The 18,610-nt window shown below is 27.9% G+C and overlaps 3 protein-coding genes across 5 annotated transcripts; 1 reads left to right on the top strand and 2 right to left on the bottom strand.

Moving 5' to 3' along the window:
* Positions 1-2,892: 2,892 nt before the first annotated feature.
* Positions 2,893-12,064, bottom strand: LOC111029990 (serine/arginine-rich SC35-like splicing factor SCL30A). 3 transcript variants are annotated; one of them, XM_022309268.1, is made up of 7 exons: positions 11,763-12,064; positions 5,481-5,564; positions 4,165-4,321; positions 3,990-4,103; positions 3,810-3,911; positions 3,512-3,750; positions 2,893-3,449 (listed from the first exon to the last, which is right to left on the bottom strand). In XM_022309268.1, exons 4-7 carry the CDS (start codon positions 4,094-4,096, stop codon positions 2,983-2,985), a joined length of 915 nt encoding a protein of 304 aa, XP_022164960.1. In that variant the 5' UTR covers positions 4,097-4,103; positions 4,165-4,321; positions 5,481-5,564; positions 11,763-12,064; the 3' UTR covers positions 2,893-2,982. The 3 variants fall into 3 exon arrangements, with proteins under 3 accessions (XP_022164960.1, XP_022164959.1, XP_022164961.1); XM_022309267.1 differs by lacking the exon at positions 11,763-12,064 and adding an exon at positions 5,648-7,531; XM_022309269.1 differs by lacking the exon at positions 11,763-12,064 and adding an exon at positions 5,700-7,531.
* Positions 6,970-11,514, top strand: LOC111029984. Its single transcript, XM_022309261.1, has 3 exons — positions 6,970-7,010; positions 10,667-11,315; positions 11,437-11,514. Exons 1-3 carry the CDS (start codon positions 6,970-6,972, stop codon positions 11,512-11,514), a joined length of 768 nt encoding a protein of 255 aa, XP_022164953.1.
* A 2,491-nt stretch (positions 12,065-14,555) lies between the features above and the next one.
* On the bottom strand, positions 14,556-15,496 carry LOC111029983 (SCAN domain-containing protein 3-like). Its single transcript, XM_022309260.1, has 2 exons — positions 14,954-15,496; positions 14,556-14,813 (listed from the first exon to the last, which is right to left on the bottom strand). Exons 1-2 carry the CDS (start codon positions 15,494-15,496, stop codon positions 14,556-14,558), a joined length of 801 nt encoding a protein of 266 aa, XP_022164952.1.
* Between the last annotated feature and the right edge of the window lie 3,114 nt (positions 15,497-18,610).

The following is an 18,610-nucleotide window of genomic DNA, read 5'->3' as shown; positions in this document are numbered from 1 at the left end:
GCCCATTTTAAGTACCTAAAAAATTTCAGAAACCAATAAACCATATTATAATTATGATAAAGACTTCTCGGTAGCCGCATACTATTACATTATTATTATTATTATTAATATAATGAAGGCTCAAATTGTTTTATTCAAGACCAACAGGTATATTTACAATTTATACGCAAATAAAAAAAAGTCTTTCATGTCAATTTTACTAATGTCTTTCAAAGTTACAAACCTTGAAGTATCGTAAGTATACTAGTATACATTATAATGATCAATATCATTGTGTATCATAAACTATCTTATACTCGTACCTATCGTGTATCATTAACAAAGATATTGCCGCCACTGCTGATGTAAGTAATTGTGTATCCGCAGTGATAGATGTATGCCAAACTGGGGAATGCGAGAGGATTTGGATGTTAGACAAAAAAGTTAGTAAAGAGTAGAGTCTAACGTATATTTAAAGTAAAATAAATGTAATATTTACCAATGACCTGGCAGTAACAATAGACGGAGCAAGTGGTGGAACGAGTAGTTCGGTTAGGTCCAGCAGGCCGAACGATTATTATTTATTATAATAGATTTTGTTTACAAATCAAAATAGTTATTATGTATGGTGGGACTCCGTGATATAACAGAAAAGATGACACGTGTGTCTGTGATATATGTATAGTATATAATACTATAGTAATATTATAACTATAAAAATATAAATTAATAAATTATAACTTTCACACTTACCTCACACTCATTGGTCATTCAACCATTTCCGATCTTCGAGTAGATAATGTTATCTGTTGACTGTTACTGACTTATTGTGTAGGTATCAAGATTAAATTAGGTATTCAAATTTAGAAGAATGAAGATATTGTCCCTTTGGCCTTTGCTGATAGGTAGTTACCAACAACAGTATTATGGGACCTTAACTCTTAAAGAATCCAACTATGCCAATGTAAAGTTAAATGTAAATCTAATAATGGTTATTCAGCTAAGCAGATTTCCACATTAAAATGGCATAGGTAGTAGTGTACCGTGCAATAATAAATGTATCCAAATAAATTACAATATGATAATAATATCAATTACATCAATTTTTCTAAAATTACAGAAATATATTTATAGTACATAGGTATATAGTTAGACAGTTACAGTAATGACAAAATGTACTAGGTACCTAATTAATAAGTTATTATAGCCCTATGAGTTTCGTCTTTGACAACATGGTGTCATACTGATAAGTGATGTGACTATCAATCACAAATTAATTATTTGTTTTATAAATGAATTAATCAGTAGAGCGTTTAAGAATAGAAAATGGAGCAATATAATGTATTGGAAAGTTTATAAGGTAAAGGAGTGATTTTATATTATACATGGGAATGGAGAAGCATTTAACAAATTTTTTTATTTTGTGACATGAAAGAACAATTTGTAAACTGTTATGTTAAGAGTTAACTATTCGATTCATTACCTAACTACTGTAATCGCTAACAGCCTAAAGTTTTTTTATTGCTTGCATTGTAGCTGTGGACTTATAAAGAATGATATTGTAATTAGAATACACTAATATGACAATTGTGTATTATCAAAAAAATATTTGTTCATTGTTCATATATATTCATATTAAACAATCTAATCTTAAATTTAGAGTTCAAGGGTCAAGTCAAATAAACATTATAAATTATAACTTGTTCAAAATAATTAAAGGTATAGCTCTTAACCAGCAGTATAATATTTATGGTTACAGCTTAGTTAATATTCCGTTAATTATTTAATTGAAATGCTGATGAAATAAAACTTAATTAATTGTTATAATTGTTAAAATTGTTCATTATACTTAGGTACTTAATTATAAATAACATGTTTATATGCACGCAGAACTTTTTATGATATCTGGTAGGTATCTAGTGAAAACAATAATTTACAATTATTAGAAGTAGTTTATTTGGAACAATGCATTCCATGTAGTACTATATTACTATAATAATCTATAATTAATAAGATAATAAGCAGACAGCAATAAAAAAAATAATATCTATTCTAATGGATAGGTAATATACAAAATAATATCAATTTTAATGAAGCACGCAATATATAAAAAAACATAAATTCTAATGGATCGATAATATACAATACATTTGATATCTAAGTATAATATTAACTAATAAGCAATTATAATAATAATAATAATAACAATAATATAAAAAACATAAAAAAATGCAGAATTTTAAATATAATTTAAGATCATACATAATATTAGATTTATTTAATATTTATCATACTGACATGTACCTTAATTGCAAGAATATAATGTACAAAGTTACCAAATATATATTTTAAAGAATATCATTTCAAATACTAAAAATAATGTTATTTCTAATGATGATAAATTATTATTAAATATTATGTTATAATTATAGTATAGCTAAGAACTAAACCGTTTTTCTAAAGAGAAAAATATAGTAAAAGTAAATTAATGTATAAAAACAAATATACAATTTCTAATTTTTACCTAAAAAAACTTACCATTTTGTTTTTTAGAAATTGATTAACTTTATAAATAAAACAATTCTTTCAAATCAAATACTTAAGTTATTTCATAAATATTAATATGTTATCATATTATAGTCTTAATAAATCAAGATGATATTTAGTTATGAAATAACTATATAAATTGTTGATAAATAATTATTTATTATTTTATGTTTACTCAAATGTTTAAAACTATCTTATAATAGTTAGTGTATAATAGAGTATATAATAGTGTATAGATAACAATTAATTAACATTTTGAAAAATATATTTATATTTTGTGATATTTACGACTTCTCCTTTATTAAAGTTAAAAAAACCTTATTTTAAACTACAACGCACAATATAAATTATTGGTAATTTATAAAAAAAACCACAACGATAATAATAATATTTATAATAATTTGTACTTGTTTGTATCATTTATAAAGAGTTAATACTTATTTATTTTTAATGAAATTAATATTGCTTTCTAGAATATCTGTAATGAGATCTTTTTGAAAATCTAGAGTGAGAACTTTTTGAACGCTTAGAATCTATTATTATATTTCGAGAGTTAGAACGGGATCTATTACGAGAGTTAGAACGAGATCTATTATTAGATTTTCTTTGAGATTTAGAATGATGTGTTGGTAAAGATTTAGAACCAGATCTTAATCTAGATGATTTTCTTGAAGACCCAGAGATAGATTTGTTCGGAGGTAAATAATCATAAGACGTTTGAGAATGAGAAAGAGTTCCAGAATGAGAACTCAGTCCATCTAGTTGAGAATAATGTTGTATATTACAAGTTGATGATATACACTTTGATGAATTTCTTTGGTATCGAACTCCACTGCTTGCACCACGAAGAATAGAACTTACACGGTTTTCTATATATGGCAAGAACCATAGTTCACACATTATATCATATCCATCAATTTCACCTATCATCATTTATAACCAGTTACATAAATTAAAATTATTAAAATAGAAAATGTAAACTCACATCTATCCATAGTTATCACAGCATTTTCAGATTCTTCTGGAGTGGAAAACATTATGTATGAAAATCCTTTAGAAATTCTATCATAAGTGTTGAAATGTAGATCTAATTTTTTTATTGTTCCAAATTCAGAAAATATTTGATGAAGAAAATGTTTGGAAACTTTTCTGGACAAGTTGGTAATACGTATACAACATGAAGTCTGTGGGCATTGAATCTTACACTTGATCGGGATACTAGAACTAAAATCATATTTTAACTTCAGTTGTTTGTACTTCAATAGATAGTTATCAGTTATAACCTTGATTTTTTTAAAGTTGTACGGCCTCTTTTTGGATTTTGTACTGTAACATCATACCATTTTTTACTAGTTTTTTCTTTAGCATTTATTAATTTCAAGTATCTGTAAATTGATTTTAATTTAAAATAAATTATATTAGACAGTAATATAATACATAATACCTAACCTACATAAACTCACTTTTTTTTTTCATTCACTTTTAAAATGTTCGAAGAGCTTTTTGACCTTGAATTGAATCTAGAGTTTTTTGAATTGGAATTACGGTTGATAGATTTTGAAGGAGCCATGCTAAAACTAGTAATTTAATAACATATTAATTCAACATAAATTTGATATAATTATTTTCATTTCTGACCTTTTACTCAAATTATGACTGCCAAATAACAAAATGTTTTTTATGGTACTTTCTTCTTTTATAATGATGTTTTCTTCTTTTACACCCTTTTAAACATTATTTCTGATGCTTTCAATCAGTAAATATGTTCATTGTATCGATTGTTTTACATTTTGACCTATAATAATTAATTAAGTAAAAAGATTAATAATGGATAGTTAATAATAATGACATGAATATTTAAAATAGTTGTATTAAAAGATATTTAAAAAAGTTTAAATTATTACATATAGTGAAAGATGAAATGGTTATTTAAATCATGATCACTAGTAATTTATACTAATATATGATTAAAATATTAAATGTATTAACAACAGGTAAGCACTTGACGGTTAATAGGACCACGTTTGTAATTTATAAGACTACGGGATTACTATATGTTGAATATCAATAACTAATAAATTTATAAAAAAAAATGAAAAACAAAATGAACATTTAAAAACAGTTTAATTAACAACCTAGTTCACCCGGGGCAAAATCATAACATTTACATTATTGAAAAGTTTTCAATCATACAAGTTATTTGTTGATAAATGGTTTATAACATTACTCTTAATTGTTGAAAATGAAATTATTACTACTAAATTAGTTTAAGTCTGCATATTGTTTATTAATTTAATTTAGAATGTGAAATGTGACAAGATATAATAAAACAATTATAATTTATTGCAACTAATATCATACTCATTTCAAGTATAGTTTTTATACTTTATTTTCAAATAATATAGGTCCAATAAGATTTTTAAGTGTTGGATTAATAAAGTGTTTGTGTAATGTTTTGAGTAACATTTGTGTATACTTCATATTAAATTATATCTTGTTCCGAATGTGATAGATTGAATATTAATTTGAAATGATCGTAATTCTAATGTAAATAATTTAGGTACTTAGTTTAATCGACTAATAACTTCATTGTGGGTAAATTTTTTTTTTTTAAGGTATATTTATACAACTATATTTGAACATAAAATTTTTTCAATTATTATAAATTATAAACTTATTCAAGGGTTCAAAGATCCTTTTAAAATTATTCAATATCTATTGTTTTAAAGGGTTATTGTACAAATTATGAATTCCAACAAACATTAAAAACATTATAAAAATGAATAAATATATTTTGATCAAATTTGTGGATAGGGTAAAGCAATCTAAAGTAGCTGGTGGTCATTCACACATTAATCATTATTGAGTGAAATGCTAACTATGGGTAATTTGGTTTCTACTTATTAAATCACATGATATACTACTTATGATGTATTGATACGTCTTGTACTTACCGGTTGAGTTCATCGTTTTTCACAAATGTCAAAGAAATCTGATGCGAAACTGCTGATTTCATACACCACTGGATACCGGATGTACTGATGATAAAAAACGAGCAAAAAATAATATTGTTTGATTTTTGTTACAGTACAAATAACAAGTGTTAAGTGTGTTTACATACAGTGAATGACAAACGCGATGTGATACTATTTTTTTATCAATCTAGTACATACCGAAAACTGTTGCCGCAGTTGTGGTGTAAACGGTGTATTACACAGTAAAAACAAATATATTTGAATAATATTAAATGGCAATAACAAACGATTAAATAAACAAAGTTATGCAGTGCATGTAGTCATTCAATGCCTGAATTGACGCTGCGCTGTACAAAAGACAAAGAATGTCTACATCTACGATCCGCTACTCCGAATCAAGGATATCAATGGATAGGCCACGCCTATGCTTAGAATATTAGGTGCCTCGTTAAAAAAAAAGAAGATAATATTTCTGTCTCACGAAGGTGCCTGTCTCGTAGTAGGTATAGCCGCACCTACATCAACTATTTCAGATCGTATGATAAAGGCTAATGGCCTATCCATTCTTTATCAACTATAATACCACAGAACCTAATACAACTTCTTATAACAATTTCATTACACAGAAATACCACAATTTAAGACAATAAGTAAAAAATAATAAAAACCTTAAGCCACACAGTTGTTGTACACAAACGAAATGCCAATATTGATAAGATATGATAACCAGATTACCACAGTGGTCGTATAATAGTCGTATTTTGGCTAACGTTAATAAACAAATGTTATATTATGTTAAATTGGGGAGTGAGGTACAAACTGCTCTACACGTCATTTTTGCTACTTTGTCATTTGGTACTACTGGGCAATATTGAAGTTTGAAATAACTCTAGGTCAGCTGATCTGCCTACAGGGCAGTGGCTTATAACATAAGGTCCGAGTGTTGCTCAGAAAACACCTTAAATATGGGGGGGAGGGGGGTAGGTATTGATAAAAGAAAAAATAGGACATTTTTAGGTCGGTATAACAGTATAATGAGGGGTAGGTCACCTAAAATTATTTGAGCAACACCTATTTTTTTATGATACATGCTACTGCTACAGGGAATCCATAGTGAATCGTTATCGTAGTCTATGTAAAAATGGGACCCCAAACTTTAAATTGTAAAAACGTATTGGCAACCTGATTTTAAGTTAACAACATCATACGTCAACGTGTACTATTCTTCCTAATTATGAAATGCGATGTAGGTGCTTATTATACTCGCCCTCATAGCTTAAATATACAAGTATACAAATTTGGATTTTTGAAGGAATTTAAATTCAAATTCAAATTTTATCCTAGAACATAATTTTAAGTTATTTCGGTGATACAAATCTTTAATTAATATTAAATTAATTAGGTAACATTCATGAATGCAATAAAAACAAAAAATATTATAAGTACTACTTAACACTAATCTGTGACAATGTTCGTCTATCATTTTGTAGAGGAAAATGTTGTGGATCTGTTAGTATAAGATAAAAGTACCAAATTTGAGTTATGTTGGTTTTGTTCAACGTATGCAGATCTAATAATAAATGTCTATTGTAAGTGGTAATAACGGCACACCCCCTGAATAATAGCTAATTTTTCGATGTTAAAGGCCTCAATTACGCGGTTCAGCCCTAAACACTAAAACACCCTCTGCCGTAATATCAAGCCAGTTTTCGACAAACTCGTATTGTTTTTATAAATGTGCAGGTAACTCAAAAACAATTAACAGAGATACTTGAAAAATATTTAACGCTTTTTAAGCTATTTTAGATATGTTATGATATTTTCGATATGATATAATTTTTCTACTTAACGTGTCGACTTTTTCACTCGGTCCAAAAGTTGGAAAAGCACCTGGAAGAACTCCACATTGGAAGTTTATAGTGGGGCTTCAACCCCTCCCCCCAATATATTTTATCAACTTACGCTTAATCATATAGTATTTTATATGATGGTAAGAAAAAAGTCTCGGGATAAAAAAGTCCCGGAAAAAAGTCTGTTTTCTAAAAATAATAATTAATAAATACAAAACAGATATATTAAAAAATAAATAGCTAATAATTACATATATCATTGAATCATAAACAATTATAGTTATTACTCGTATAAAAAAATAATCAGGAAAATGTGTACAGAAAAATTTTTAATAATTTAAAAAAAAAACATATGTATAAATGTTATAAAATTTGCATTTTTTGAAAAATTAAGACTACTTAAAACCTTTAACTATTTAAAGTCACAGTAGTGGCGTACTTTGTCTACGCCTGTTACACATACTGCACCACATTAATATATTATACTATACCAGATGTCACCAGATGTATGGCATTATCCACAATCTAATAAAAATACTAAGACCCTCCCTCGTTAGTGCGATACCCCTTCAAATGGTTATACAGGGGACGCCGCCTATAATACTCACATTGGAACCAGCACAAAGTGAGTCTTAAAACCGAATGAATCTTATAGGCGAAGTGGGAAAAAAAATTAATTACATATTTGTGAATTTTATTTTACTACATATTTTTCTTTAATTTTAATACTCTAATACATAGGTATTACATATGACATACGTATAATTGAATAAATTTAAAAAAATTCTGATAAAAAAATTAAAATTACAATACATGTAAAAAATTATAAAAGATGTATGTATAACGTACCTATTTATTATTTATGAAAAAAAATTGTGATTTCGTTTTTTTTTTTAGTTATAAACTAATATTCCGGAAATATATTGGAAAATGTGAAAGACGATACAATTTGTTGTACATACACACATAATAAAGCAAAAAACATTAATTTATTTCTAAATTTTGACAAAAAATGTTTAATTTTACCATTTTTTTTTTTTACAAAATTTGAGTCTTATAAACGCATTGTTGAGCTTATAACCATATTTTTTATAACGTATTTGGATACGTCCGGACCGTTTCAGACAATTCTGAATCTAATAAGCGACTGAACCTTTGTATTCGTGAGTCTTATAAGCGGCGTCCACTGTAAGAGTAAGGCCGCGTGCACATTGGAAAGCGTTGCGCGGTAAGCGGTGGGCGATAAGCGGCAAACGTTGAGCGGTGAGCTGTGAAGTGTGTATATTAAACAGGACGCGATGAGCGTTGTGTACAACATTATTTTATTTTAGTGTAGTGACGTAGAGCACCATGGCACTAAGTTCGAAAGTTCGNAAGATATTTTATTTATTTATTTTATATCTAAAACCGTTGGGTAGAAAATCGTATATACCTTGAGCCGGCCCTGTACATTAGCAGTAAATATAATAAGTAGTAAGAGATCTTATTTGTATGCATTTTATGTAAATATTGTTAAAAGAATATAATTGTATTTTAATTTTTAATTATTATTATACATTTAAATTTTGAGGTAGTGTCTTTTAAAGTTATTTGTTAAAAAAAAAATGATTTTATCTATCTATATCTAGTTAATTTTAGATTCTGAACGAAGTGATGAATGTATTGATTTTACAATGATGTGAGTTTTTTTAGTTATTTAGTTTTTTTTTTTTGTGTCTGACGACAACATTTGGAGCAGTAATAATGTTTCGATTTTCAAAAGTAGTACCGTTTCTGAAAGGAAAGTGAATTTAGTTGGTACTTTGGGGGGTCAAAAGTTTTGCCAATACTTTTCAAAAGCGTCGGGAAAAACCTTAAAAAAGTAACGGAAAAACGGGAATTTTTACGCAAAACCAATTTTTGACAAAAAGGAAAATTTAATTTTACTATAACTCAAAAAATAATTACTATAAGCACTTGAAATTTTCAACAAATGTTTATATTAGCGTTGTCTATACAGAGTTAAATTTTCAAAGGGTTTTGACTTTTTTTGAGCTATTTATAGACAATTGAAATTTTAAATTTTTATAAGTATTTTTTAAAACGGTTTAGCCTCAAACGATTTTTTATATTTGTTATTATTCAAAAAGTATAAGTCGTAGAAACTTGAAAATTTTACCAGTTGTTTAAATTGACATTTTCTCTATATAGTTTTATTTTCAAATTATTTCACTAACTTTTAATCTATTTATAGGAATTTGAAATAATCAATTTATTTTTTTTTTTTTTATAAATGTTGATAAAAAAAATTTAGCTGGGGCAAAATACTTGAAAATTTAACAGGAGGATCCACATACTCGTAAGTTGTTCTAACTCCCATTCAAAAATTATAAAAATACATAGGCACAATTTTTTTTATAAGCGTTTATAAGTGCTAATATTGACGAAAATCGTCAAAATCACGAATATTTGGCAATTATTCTGTATAGTTAAAAATGTATAAACATTGTTTATTAAAAGCTAAGAATTGAAAATTTAATACCAGGTTGTCCGTAAGTTAAGCTTAGAATAATTATAAAAAAAATTGATGATTATTCAATTAAAAAAATTTTATGAGTGTTTAAATTTTCACGAAATCAAAATTCACGCGTTAAAATAAAATAATAACAATATTTAAATGTAATATATTCTAGACTGACAAATCCATCTCCGTTCAGAATCGTTTTTCGTATACAATGATACCTATCATTGCATTCAAATTTAACAAACACATTATAGTAACGTACTCTATGACCGAGGTCCATCCCACCCCCTAATGTACAGCATAGCGACATCCACTTACCCGCTTTTTTTTTATTTAAGCACAACACTAATTTCCTACACTATTTATAAATCCCATTATCATAATAATTATTGATGTGAAACATTTTATTTTTTCCGTTATCAATGTTATCACAGATTTAATTAAACAAGTCAAATTTTTTTATAAATAATACAAAATAACATATTAAGTTAAAAGTAAATGTAATAAATAAAAAAAATAAATAAATAAAAAACAAAATAGTCTTATGATATTAATTTAAAAATTATTTCATAGTCATCTTATTCACCATCTATTTTCAACATTATTACAATAAAAAATTTTTGATGTTTCACATCTGCCAGGCGTCCCGCGACGGCTCGATTTTTTTAATAAAGGAATCTATACGCTAAAGTCATTATATGCTGTAATCTATATAAGGCGAAAATAAAAACAGCAATGGTTATTCATTTTCAGACATTGGTTTTATAGCTTTAATTTAGTAACCTAAATTGCATTTATTTGTTTTTAAATAGATATTTATCCACGGGCCTTTCATTCCGAAATTTAGCTGTTACATTAAGAATGGGCGCTTCGACCGTTGGAAAAATTGTACACGAAACCTGTAAAATAATTTGGGATGAACTTGTTATCGAATTTATGCCAGTCCCAAGTCAAGAACAATTGGAAAAAATTTCAGATGATTTTTATAGGCGTTGGAAATTTCCCAATTGTATAGGATGCATTGATGGAAAGCATTGTCAAATCAAATGTCCTGTGAATAGTGGCTCAAGCTACTTCAATTATTTAAAATATTTTTCATTAGTGCTTCAAGGTGTTGCAGATGCTGATAAAAAATTTATTACTATTGAGGTGGGAGCTAGGGGCAAACAAAGTGACGGAGGAATATTTGCAGCATCTACACTTTTTCAACTTCTAAATACAAATACATTTAATGTGCCTCCTGATAAAGAATTACCTGGATCTACAATAAAACTACCCCATGTATTAATAGGTGACGAAGCGTATCCTTTAAAGAATTTTCTTATGAGACCTTTCCCTAGTCGAAACCTCAACTACATCAGAGAAAATTATAATAAGCGCTTATCTGCAGCCAGGAAATGCGTAGAATGTGCTTTTGGCATATTACGCGCGAAATGGCGAATTTTGGGAAAAGACATTGAAGTAAGTTCTGATAAAGCTATACACATTATAAAATGTGTTTGTATCCTACATAATTTAATTCGTGTACAAGATGGAGATAGTGATTTAGATTACTGTCAAGAAATGATACGTCAATCTCAAGGAAACCAATCAAATGAATTTCAAGAAAGATATAATCACGGTGGTGCTCGTAGAGGATCAATTAGAGCAAAAGAAATAAGAGATGAATTTGCAAATTATTTTTTAGATCATTAAATATTTTGTTCATTCTATTGTACTTATAACTTATCAATTTAAATCTTAAATATTTAAAAATTGTTTTGTATTATAATATAAGAACGTACAATGTATTGAGTATTTGCCATTGAAGTTTGATTTAAACATTAATTATAATATAATAATATAATAATATAATAATATAATTTTTTTAAATCTATACATTTTATTTCATAAAAAAATATTATTTACCCGAGTATCCAACAACAGCTCCAATTTCATCCCACAATTTATTGGTTTTTTCGGTTTTTTTATAATCGGGGTGTCTATCATTCCATAAAGATGGTCTTCCTTGCACTTCTGAAATGAGAAGTTTTCGACTTGCATTTGTTAAATGTACTTTTTGAGAGCTCATGATGTTTTATAAAATACGTTTTAATTAATAGGTACCAATGCAAAATATAAATACAACGCTCACAATTCAAGCTGTCTTGAAAAGTAAACAACGCATCGCGCACAGCGCATCGCTAACGCTCAACGCCCAAGGTCAGTGTACACAGCACCGATAGAATTACCGTGTTTGATTTATTTTTGTCAACGCTCGCCGCTTATCGCCCACCGCTCACCGCGCAACACTTTCCAATGTGCACGCGGCCTAATAGTAGTATTTACGTTTGTTCAGTTGGTCTTTACTTTTTATTACATAAAGTTCATGATGAAAGCAAATTTAGTGAACGATATACTAGGACGTCACTCGTTATTTAGATGTTTTCTAAGTGAACGTGAACGTGAACAACATTTATATTTTAATGAATGTTAACGATTTTTAAGACTCTCGATTTATTTATCAATTAATAAATATGTATTTGAAATATAAATGTATTAATTTTACTATATTATTATTATTATTCCTATTGTAAAAATACTAAAAAATTAAATGTACGACTCATTGAAAGCATTCATTTTTTTCAATGAACGTTCCAAACTCTGGCATTTTCTAATATTAAACATAATTGTCGGTGCATACTGGTTGCCTCCCAAAATATACGAATTGTCTCTCGCCCTGATCGTAAATAAAAAGGTTAATATACACTATTTTCCTCCCGTACAGAATTAAGTAGTGGTTCATAAACTTCACCAAAAAATTCGACATAAATAGATGAATTTATAAAATGAACATAATTTATTTATTTTTTTTTTATTTTTTTTTTATTTTTATTGAAAATATGAGACTTATAGGTACAAAAACAATTATAATATAAAAGTAATATTAATTGATAATTGTATGTATAATTTTGTAACACATGTGTTATATATACATTATAAATTGTCATATACTAAGTCATTAGGTTATTTAGGATGTTAAAAATATATAGTTCAATTAAAAAACATCAATCTTAGGTATAATATACAATGACATTGATTCATTCTAAAAACTAGTGTGGTAACAATTTAAAATCGCTTAAAAATAATAATATCGTACAACTCGTACAAAACGAGAACGAGTGTTGGAAATCTACTAAACGTTACTCGACTGTACACATATTATGTACTTAAGTCTGAGTCTGACCCAGATCTGGTAAAAGCCTCGTACCAACTAAATACATAACACTTTTTAATTAAAGTATACATTTCATCATTTTTAATTTTTAAACAATATATTATTATTTATCTATAGCCATATATCTATAACCATACATATGACATATCATTTTTGTATACTTTTATATCATAATAATATTTAATAAAATAATAAACCCAATATTTAAAACTATTTAGTTATAAACATACATTTGAAATAGAAGAGATTAAAATATATAGTAATAAAAGTAATTGGCATTGGACTCTATTTGATCAAAAAAATGAAAATGGAAATTGCTGCAGACCAAGCAAAATTGACGTTAAGTTGTGTAAGAAATAATGGAAGTATAAAACTTAGTACAAAACAATTAACTGAAAGCCGCTTAAAAGACGTATGTATACAAATTAAAAATAATGATATAAGTATATTAGATTTTCTAATGGCAGTTAGCCACAACATTGGAAATCAATGCTACTAAATCATTTTTAAAATATTTTTACCTACAACATTTTTTTAATTAAGTACAAAAACAAAAGACAATGATAGCAGATTGCAACTATACTTGTATATTTTATTATAAGAGTAATGATTCTATACAACCGGGTGGGGGCGGCGGCATCCCTCTCTAGGCTTCATGACTGCTGGAAGAGCGATGCCGCCCGTGAAAGAGATTCGAACCGATGACGGTGCGTGGTGCAACCGCAGCTTTGGTCGACTCGGCCACTTCACCCCCTTTTGTTTTATTCCGTCAAGTCTACATGTGGACTTACATTAAGAACAGAATTCGCTCAGCTGCTGATATCTAATTGATCGATTGACATTTTGCTCCTGGTTGTGGAATGATGATTCATAATTTCTCCAATATTTCGAATAGAAATACCACAAGAAGTCTCAAAGTATGTAATAGCTTTTCAAATATTATATCCACATGTTGTGTGTATGTTAAAACCGGAATGTAATGTATGTAATAATTTTACATATATTACAAATAATACAATATAAAAATAATACTATGATTGTAAAAAAAATTTTTATTTTTTGCTCATTAACCGCTGCATCTATACCAGTGCTTCTCAAACTTTTTTGACACAGGGCCCCCTAACTTTAATATAAAACTGTCAAGGCCCCTTCAATTAAAATCATTAATTATTTTTTCTCAATTATATATTTAAATTGCATGTACTATTTTTACATTGATAAATCAATAAAATGCACAGTAAATTATTGTTTTTTTAATTAACTTTTGAAAAAACTTTATAATAGTATTGAAATTTAAATATGTATAAATGTAAATAAATTGGTAATAATTATAAAACTATACTAAAATATTCAAAAAAAATGTTGATTGCTATTAATGCGACGGGTGGGCTTGTATATTTTTGCATAGCATATTGATGTCTGGTGTAATATTTGAAACTGCAATGCGCAAGTTCGCTTTTAATGAATGTTGTGAAAGGCATGATCTATGTTGGTTTTTTTATTATTTGTAGTTGTGAAAATGCAGTTTCATAAAGATATGTCGAAGCGAAATGAATTAATATAAGTAAAGCCGCTTTTGAAATTAATGGGTACTCTTGTTGTCGTCTCAACCAAAATTCACTTAGTTCTTTTTCATGAAATTCAGATTCAAGAGTGGAGTCTTCTCTAATTTCAATTAATTGCTCTTTGATAGACCATGGAATATGATCATATTTCAAAGAAGTAGAAAATGGTGTTTTTATCTAATTGTATAAATTATTTATATTTAAATTAGGAAAATATTTAGATAAAAATTGTAGCATTGAAGACATATGTTCAGTTATTACACTTGCAACTGAAGTTGTTATAAAAAGCTCATTAACGGTAAGAAAATCATGTAAACTCGTAAACATTGAGGTATCTCCATTGTTAAATGCGACAACCAAGAAGACAATTTTTTATTAAATGCTTGAAGTTTTGAGGTAAGTACTAAAATGTTGGTACTTTGACCTTGAAGAGATACATTTAGTTCATTAACTTTATCGAAAACGTCGGCTAAATATGAAGCTAAACACATCCATTTTTCATTACTTAGTAGTGCAGATAAATCGGGTTTAATTTCACGGATAAATATGCGGAGCTCATCACTTAGTTCTATAACTCTTTTTAAAACTTTACCACGGGATAGCCAGCGAACGTCAGTATGGAATAGCAATGTATTGTGGTTGGATCCCATATCTTCACATAAAATCTTAAAAAGTCGTGTATTAAGAGCACGGGTTTTCACAATATTTACCATTGATACTACGTCATTCATAATTAAATTCAGTTCACAACCAATTTTTCGAAAAGTTAAATGCTCTCTATGTATAATGCAATGAACAAATCTTACATCAGGACTAACTTTCGTCACTTCTGCTTTAAACCCTGATATTCTACCAGTCATTACTGCTGCTCCGTCTGTACATACGCCAACACATTTGGACCATTCTAGTTCGTTTATAACAAAAAAAATCATTTACTTTTTTAAATATATCTATGCCTTTAGTTGTTTCAGAAAGAGTTTCACAAAAAAGTAAATCTTCATGTATTTGTAGATTATATTGATATCTCACAAATACCATTAACTGGGCATTATTGGTAAGATCAGTCGATTCATCGAGTTGTATTGCAAAACTGTCACTATTTTAAATTTGAATTAATAATTGAGATTTGATATGATCCCCCATACAGTCTATTCTTCTTTAATAGTATCATTGGAAACAGGGATAGACCGTAATGTATCTGCAATTTTATCACCGTGTATAACTTCACATGTACTCAGTATAACATTTACGGTTTTATATTATTACAGTAATCATCGATTATCGATAATCTAATCTAATGTGAGATAAACTTCTCCGATCATATAGCAATTTTATTATTATTAAATAAAAGTTATCTAACATCAAACTTTATCGAAAATGATTAATCATATAAGGTCGGTTATTTAAAAACTAAATAACGATAAATTGACTCCATTTAATTTTAAGTCGAAAATAACTGTAGTTTTTTTGTTCATAAATGCTTTAATCAAAGCCTATAGAAAATAGTTCAAAAAATATAAATATTTCACGGCCCTCCAGTAAAATAGCCACGCCCCCCTGGGGGGCCGCGGCCCACAGTTTGAGAAGCACTGGAGTAATGCATGTTAAGGAATGTTATTTATGGAATGATTTTTAACCGTGATATGATTAGTCATTGTTTAATATCATATACTAAATATAATTTGTTTTTAAATAACTACCTTTATGTAACAACCTTTTAATCAAATAAATGTACCACCTAGTACCTATAGTAAATTAGATGCATAATAATATAATAAAACTGTTTAATAATTAATAAAATAAATATAATGATTATATTATGATTATATGTAATCATGTAAATCATTAAAAAAAAAGAATCATGTATTTAGTACATGGCTTTTTTTTACTATAGGCGGAGCTTTGTTTACAGTAATTTGATATTGAGGCTTATTTTTCCTAGATTCTTATATTCAGCGTTATAACGATAAAAAAGTATCCCACTACCCAAAAGAATGGTAATATTAAAAAGTATGTTATTAAGTATGAATAGTATCTGTCATTTCTGGATCCACCCCTGATAAAAATTATTGACCTTTTTGACTCCAGGAGGCAACTAGTGTGCGCCCAAAATTATGCTGAATGATATCGTTCGATGACCCTATAGCATACAACTGTCTCTGTGTTAAAAATGGAACGGTATATGTTTAGAATTTACCTGCATGGCTAAAGAGTTATTACCTGTAGGCCTACCGAAGCTTTTTAAAGGGAGGGTGAAATAAATGATGGTACGCAGGCCTATGAGTGGGTGGCTAAATAATGGGCCCCGAACAATTAAACAGCATAGCAGTAAATACACACGTGAATTTTTAAGATCCCCCAAACTTGGTGGGGTTTAACATGATCTTGTTGAATGTTGATGTTTGTTTGGAACTAGAAATGCCAAACAGATAATGAACATTATTGAATAAAATACTTCATGGAGACACTCCGTACCCCCCCCCTCCATCACTCACCTCCGGCAGTTCTCATTTCACGATTATTCATATAGATTCAATCACTTCAATAAGATATTTCGGAAGTGAAGATTAATGTCTTCTATAGTTTTTGATGAATAATTGTATTGTATTGTCAACATGGGTAATTTGGTAAACTGGTCCCCCACCCTCGGGGCATGGCAGAAACCTACGGTTGTCCCATTCGAAATTCTGCCAAATCTAACACACATATTGTGTTCTCCCCTACCGTCCCAAAACCTACAATACAAACCTATACAATACAAACCTACAATACCTACTCTACAGCTTATGGCCACAGTCCAAGATCAATAAAAAAAAATAAATAAATAAATAACTATAAAGATACGACACAAAGGCAACTGAGATCCTACGAAAGCCTACAGGGATATAGAGTATATTCATGAAACTATACAAGTCATAGATTATACATATACATTTAATGTTAGTTTAGAACAGATTGACCGAAAAAATATAAATATTACGAAAAAAAAGCATTTATATGAAAAATCATTAAAACAATATGCATTAATATGCCCTAACCAATGAAAAATTCAAAAATATGCCAAATAAGGTTTGGTATTTGAACTAGACATAAGTCAAAACAAATTTTGGAGAATTCATTTTATTATACTGTGTAGCAAAAAAACATGCAAATGCATTTAATTCACAGCCTTGGTTATAACCCGGGTTTGGGACTTACAACACTTAAAAAAACAATAATAAGAGCTAAAATATGCACTTAAAACCCGTAAAATATGCTTAAAAAAATTAAAAAATATGCATTTAATATATTTATTATTTTATTAATAATTATTAATTACAACTAGTGTACTTACTTAATATAAAAAATTTAAAAAAACCTACTGATTGTTAACTTGTTTCTTAAATTTCTGAGTTTTTTGAATTTTATTCGTCAAGTATATAATGATGGGAAAAATTACAAATTAAATTTTTCATTGAAATCAATAAATAAATAATTTTACATTTACCGGAAATACCTTTAGTTTCAAAGAACGTTTAATAACTGCAATATATTACAATTATCGTATCGCTCGTATCCCAACATATTATATAATAATGTAACGATACTGGAAATCAGGCCATCAAAATTTTTTCAAACCACGAAAATTATAAGGAGTTGTGAGTTGTATATAGTAAATAGGTACATAAGACTGCGAGTAAGCTGCATTACACCATGATCTTTTTTAGATCCGGTGAAATTTGTGAAATTGAAATTTCAAAATTTTTTCTAAAATATGCAAATTAAGCACAATAACGTAAAAATAAGCAGATTCCGAAAAAATTTATGAAATATGCAAAAATATGCACATTCAAATCTTAGTACCACGGCATTGAGAAATTTTTTTATTTCGCACTCTGCTACATTTTATAATAAATAAAAAAAAGTATGCGATTGCTATAAGTCCTGAACCTTGGTTATAACTTATACCTATTCATAATCATTATTGGTAGGTA

Source organism: Myzus persicae, unplaced genomic scaffold (assembly GCF_001856785.1).
Source record: "Myzus persicae strain clone G006 unplaced genomic scaffold, MPER_G0061.0, whole genome shotgun sequence".
In the NCBI taxonomy this organism is placed as follows: domain Eukaryota; kingdom Metazoa; phylum Arthropoda; class Insecta; order Hemiptera; family Aphididae; genus Myzus; species Myzus persicae.
This window is presented reverse-complemented; position numbering and strand designations above follow the sequence as displayed.